Genomic DNA, 6,216 nt, shown 5'->3' on the forward strand with positions numbered 1-6,216 from the left:
GGGTTCGGTTAGCCATGATATGTTTTCAAATAAGTTCGGTTACCACGCTAATGTTGTTCAGTTACTAAAAGTTTTTTGTGAACGCACTGAACATAGAGTTCGGGTATTAAATTTTTTTGAAAGTTTTTGGCAAACGCACCCAACCTAGGTTTCTAAAAGATTTTCAATTTTTTTTGCGAACGCAACGAACCCAGAGTTCGGTTATAAGAAATTTTTTTCATTCAAACTGACGTGTTCTATGTTTCAGAAAGTTCGATTATGAAAATAGGATGTTTTAAAACTACTCATAACCGAAAAAAATCTGTAACTACCATCTCAAACCTATTTTGATGATTTCTAGTCGATTTTTCCGAAATTTGCATTTTGGTTGAATCAGGGTTCTTCTTGAACGTTTGATTCTCGAATTGGACTTCACTTTGAGGTTCCACTACTTTTTCAATATCAATTTCATTTGGAATATCGTCTAGGTGTGGCAATTCCGGAGCTACTCCCCCTAATCTTGGGGTTTTCTTTCGTCGTCCCATTTTCTGCCGATTGATTAATTGACTATGAAAATTTTATGAACGCTGATGACGGATTGGTGAAAGATGAAAGAAGATAAGAGGTTTTTTGTTCCTCAATGTTCAATCTGGGGAGTTTTTGTTTTTGATTTAGGTTAGATCGGATATATACTTGGATAGTTATTATATTGGTAAATAATTCAAATTAGGAAAAATGGCAAATTAGTAATCTCAACCCTTTAAGACACGTCTTATAATTATAGGGAAGGTGGTCTAATTAAACAATGGTCCCTGAAAAAATGGCTGGTCCCAAAAAAAAATCGTTCCCACCGAGGCACCAACTAATACAGAATATAGATTCTAACCGGACAGGAGGTAGAGAATATAGATACCCAAAGACTAACTCGTCTATTCATCTAGGCCCAACCCAACTACGACAAATTACATACGAATTTAAACTCTCATTCCCCCTGATTTCACCGAACCACCAACAAATATTTCAAAGAAACAGAAAGAAGAGAAAAAATCACCAGCAAATTCCCTTCCCAGTCATGGAAAATTTGATAAGATACAACAATGACGAAGATACAGATGATACCTCTGGTAACAACAACAATCATGTTCCGAGGGATAAACTCACTCCCAACGAAACCCTAACGCCTATTTCTGAAGCCATCGTTACCGAAAACAACATAAATTCTTCCCCGAATCAAGAAGTCAAAGAAAAACCCGAAATAAGCGTGTATGTCGAATTAAATATAGATGAAAACCTAACTCAATATCAACAATTGTCCTCTGAAAAAGTTACGACTACTCTATCAGATGACGAAGATGATGATAACCCTAGGAAAAAGAGAAGATCTCTTACTTCATTCACAGATAATGATCAATTAGAAGAAGAAGAAGAATCAAAGAAATCGGAACAAACTCATGTTCCATCGTTAACAGCACCAACAGTGAAGAAAGCTAAGAAGAAAACAAGCAAAGCTAATAGTGTTTGGACAAAACCAACATCCAGAAAGGGTAAAAAGAAGAATAATAATCGTAATGTGGTTTCTGCAGCTGAAGATACTGTTTTGATTACTCCGTTTTCTCGATTTCCTGATAAGACTGATGATTCAGTAGACATGAAGATATGTCTATCTAAGGTGTACAAAGATGAGAAAATTGAATTAAGCGAAGATAGACTATCAGCTGGAAGTACTAAAGGGTATAGAATGGTTAGGGCAACAAGAGGGGTCGTTGAAGGAGCTTGGTATTTTGAAATTAGGGTTACGAAAATTGGGGAGACTGGACATACTAGGTTAGGTTGGTCTAGTGATAAAGGAGATATACATGCACCTGTTGGGTACGATGAATATAGTTTCGGGTATAGAGACGTGGATGGAAGTAAAATTCACAAAGCTCTTAGGGAGAAATACGGGGAAGAAGGTTATGTCGAAGGTGATGTCATTGGTTGTTATATCAATCTGCCTCAGGGAGGTTTATATGCTCCAAAACCAGTGCATTTGTTTTGGTATAAAGGCCAGAAATATTCTTCAACACTGGAGGAAAAGGATAAGGAAGAGGCGGCCAAAGTGGTACCTGGTGAGTGATTACTGTTTAGATTTTCATTTTCCCTTGCTGCGTTGCATTGCCTTACTATTGCAGAGTATTGCTTGTTGATAGTTTTTTCTTATGCTTTGTGTTGTTTGGTTGTTTGAATTCTACCAAAAGTTAGCTCTCTACCTACAAATTTACCTGTTTCTTTGGCGACCAGTTTTTGTTGAACTTATTGTTAATCTTTGGCAAATAAACTAATTCAGCTTATTGTCTCAACTGCATCCGGCAGTATAAAAAATATGCTTCATATGTATGGTATAGATGAGTTATTCATGTGAAGCCATGTTAGATGGTTACTGACTTGATAGGAAGTACTGCCTAATCAATAAGTTTCAGTTACCGGATAGTATTGCCAACAGAACTCTTGAGTTTCTGTTTCTGTTCTCCCCTAACCTATGGTCCCAGTAGTATAAGGTTGTGTTCTTTCAACCAGGAGTATAATTTGGTTTTTTTTTTTAACAGGAAGTGAGATATGTTTCTTCAAGAATGGAATATTGCAAGGTGTCGCTTTCAAGGATCTGTCTGGGGGTCGCTACTACCCTGCTGCTTCTATGTATACGCTCCCTAACCAACCCAACTGTACCGTCAAGTTCAACTTCGGCCCTGATTTTGAATTCTTCCCCCAAGAATTTGAAGATCGTCCGGTCCCCACTGCGATGATTGAAGTTCCTTATCAGCAAGTTGATGCTAGAATAGAAAATGGTGAATCAGTTGGGAAGTAATAGTGGCAGAGCTTCCTTTTAAACATGGTATCCTAGTATGGCCAAGGTGTGCACTAGTCTTCACAATTTAAGGTCTCGTTATTCATTTCGTATACCATGGCAGTCATTATAGATTTAGATGATAGAAAGTTTTCTTCCGGTGAAAGCAGACTTAGGCTGGTCGTCTTTTTCATGCCTAGTAAAAATGTTACTTAAAAAAAAAAATTATCTTGTTTTGTTGAAAGTCTCGAGTCTATGAGTTGAGTTGATTTTTATTATATAATCATTAAACTAAAAAGATCACCATTCGTTCATCTTTGGTTTCATAATGATCTCCCTGTCTGCATAAAAATCACATCGCAACTAAGTCTGCTGGAACTAGACATGCCAAGCATAGCCATCAAGCTATATATGTAGTCAGAAGCCTTGCTCGATAAACTCCAGCAGGCCCACTCTGCATGAATATTTTGCAACATTATGCAAGCCAAGGGAGTCGGGGTTTTCTTCGGAGCAAGGAGGTTTTAGTCGATGTGTGCTTATAGAATAGAATTACTATTTGGTTTAATTAGCTCCGTTATTCAAGTGTCCGACTCAAAATTTGATCATCATTATACACGCAATCCTGAGAATGTTTCAGTTGCTCTAGCGAATAAGATGATGGTGATGGGAGATGCCCCTACCAAACATAGGAACTGTCAACTATTGTTGTGTATTGAAATGCACTCCTGAATCACAATCGACGTTAATTGTTATCTTGGCGAACGAATGTACACACTTTAGGCTATCATGTATTATGGGAGGGCCGGCCGACTATGAGCCACCATGTTTAAAGCGGCTCAATAGCTGCAGGCATTGCAAGTTTGAAAAAAATTTGGAACTAATGATTCAACAAGGAGTTCTTTTTCAACAAGTTAAATCTAAAGAAAAATTTGTAACCTAACATAATGTTTAGAAAGTGAGCACAAGATTGAACTCCTTGCAGCAAGTTGATCCATCCTGGAACAAAAAGAAATCATATTTAAATTTACCCAACTTACCATTCATAAGATCCATAAGATTCCCGTGCCGTCTGATTAAAAAACAAAAAAAAATCCTAATGGGCTGCCCAAGTGCTCATCTCAACCAACGCAAAGTAGGGTTTAAGCATATATTGCCCATCTCAATCTTTATGAAGCCGGTCTCGTATAAATTTTTGGCATGTTCGCATCATATCGGTTCTCCTGTTTAAACTGCAAAGTAGGGTTTGACAAATCTACCATGGCTGCCGGATGCGGACGGGTGAGTTGTTAGCAGAGAAAGAGAGAGGTTGTTAGTGGATCGATAAAATGGAGAAGTTTTTTTTGATCAGAAAATGGAGAAGTTACCTAATGCCATAATGCTACATATACTATCTCGTTTACCTCACCAAACCATGATCAACAGCAAACTAGTTAGCAAACACTGGAGAGATATAACAAGTAATATCAATGTAAGTTTCATATTTCAGTTTGAGAAAACTGGTTTCAAACTATGTTATGGAGGTGGAGAGCAATACGATGATATTACTACGCAGCAGGGATATTACTCTTACAAAACACTTCTGGAAATCGATGATAATCCGAGCCCCTATGTCCAATACGAAAACCACACAAGCAATGAAACACAATGTGGAAATAATACAACTATGACGATATAAGAAGCAATCACACAACACCGTACGTGGAAAAAACCCCTCCAAGGTGAAGAGTAAAAAACCACGAGCAAATCTTCCGGTATAATCAAACGATGGGTTACACACAACTCCCAATTTGGAGATACACTCTTCTTCAAGGTGCATATAGCACTTGGACAACAATTTGCCTAAATTACACTCACCCCAATGGATGGATAAACAATTCATTCACCTAATAGTAAATACTAGATGAGATCCACAATAATCAATCAAGAACAAGAATAGAAATACTCACAACTAAGATTTGAACAAACCTTAGAAATCTCCAAGCTTGTATAGAAGAAGATGTGCACAAACTTGATGGATCAAACTCACCAAGACCTTTCCAAACACTCCCTTAGCAAACCCTTTCTTCCCTCAAGCAAATCCAACGGATTTCTCACTCTCTTTCGCCGCCGGCAAGGCTCACTCTCACTGCCTCTCTTTTGTTCACGAACTGGAGATTTAGAAAACTATCTTCTGGATGTTTCGAATGAAACATTTAACCTAACTAGTCATCTCCTAGTTAGCTCCTTCCATTAGTTAAGGGGAAGGACAAAGTGATGGGCCATAAGGAAGGGATAGCCCAACAATCTCCCCCTCACGGCTTATGGCTAAGTACATGTTACCACCAAGCCTTCCCTACTGCAGAAATAGACATGCTTGTACTTCGGTTACGAATTAGGCATCTGCAGATCTCTCAGAGTCAGACTACTTTGCACATATTTTTTATATATCTTGCCTCTCAGAGTCAGACTACTTCAATGCGGAAGGTGATTCTTGGTAGCTTATTCTCAACAGACAATGGTGTTTCCTACCAGTTAGCTCTTTGGAATTTTATTCAGGTATGTGGTTTGCCTTCCACTTATTGCGTCGATGACACTGCCCCCCCCTCTATGCACTCTCTGGAAGTCGCTTATTTTGATGCAGTTAAGAAGCAAATCCTTGTCCAATTTACTTTATCTGCAAGAGATTCCGTTTTGTGGCAATGTAACCAGATCAAGCATGCTCAACACTATTTTTTGGTTGTTCCCATCAGTGATTTATATCAGTGTCTTGGGCCTAGACAGTTCATAGCAGTTGTTTGTTATCGCCTTGGTATCCCTCTATTTGTTGAAGACGGATTATGTTCTTGTTGCAATATGCCTATGGATATTTTTGGTGACCATGCACTTCATTGTACCAAGCATGTCGGAATTAAGTTTCGCCATGATGTGGTTCGGGACATAACTGTTGATATCTGTTATAAAGCTAGTGTTCCTGCACGCAAAGATGTTTCTTTGGGTTTTTCGTCAGATAATAACAAGGATCTACATCCAGCGGATATTCTTGTACTCAACTGGGAAAACGGAAAAGATGTGTGTATGGATGTTACAGGTGTCTCACCCTTCACTGGTGATGGAGTTCGTGGTTTCGTCTCGGGCCAGGCTATTTCGAAGGCAATTTCACGCAAGCGTTCTAAATACTTGAGTGAATGTGTTTCGCATGGTTATGGTTTGGGTGTTTTAGCTTTCATTACTTTAGGAGAGCTTAGTGAAGACTTTATTTTTTTTTCCAGGCGTCTTAAGAACTGCTTAGTTAGTAATGACGCTGGTTGTGGCTTAGGTAGATTTATTTTTCAAAAATTGGGTGTTGCTATTCAAAAGGGAGTTGGTGTCGAGCTTGTTGCTCGGTTGCCAACTAACAACTTTGTTATGTAAAAATAATTCATTAAATAAATTTA

At 38.3% G+C, this 6,216-nt stretch overlaps 1 protein-coding gene across 1 annotated transcript; it reads left to right on the plus strand.

Moving 5' to 3' along the window:
• The first annotated feature begins 1,051 nt into the window (after nt 1–1,051).
• Nucleotides 1,052–2,824, plus strand: LOC113311262 (protein TRAUCO-like). Its single transcript, XM_026560102.1, has 2 exons — nt 1,052–2,087; nt 2,565–2,824. The coding sequence occupies exons 1-2, from the start codon at nt 1,052–1,054 to the stop codon at nt 2,822–2,824; spliced, it is 1,296 nt and encodes a 431-aa protein (XP_026415887.1).
• The last annotated feature ends 3,392 nt before the right edge of the window (nt 2,825–6,216 follow it).

Source organism: Papaver somniferum, chromosome 9 (genome assembly GCF_003573695.1).
Source record: "Papaver somniferum cultivar HN1 chromosome 9, ASM357369v1, whole genome shotgun sequence".
Lineage (NCBI taxonomy): Eukaryota > Viridiplantae > Streptophyta > Magnoliopsida > Ranunculales > Papaveraceae > Papaver > Papaver somniferum.

Bases quoted from the DNA above. Each gene is read 5' to 3' on its own strand.
- LOC113311262 (XM_026560102.1), top strand. From the start codon at position 1,052: ATGGAAAATTTGATAAGATACAACAATGACGAAGATACAGATGATACC. The intron at 2,088-2,564 runs GTGAGTGATTAC...TTTTTTTAACAG, and splicing joins GGCGGCCAAAGTGGTACCTG to GAAGTGAGATATGTTTCTTC.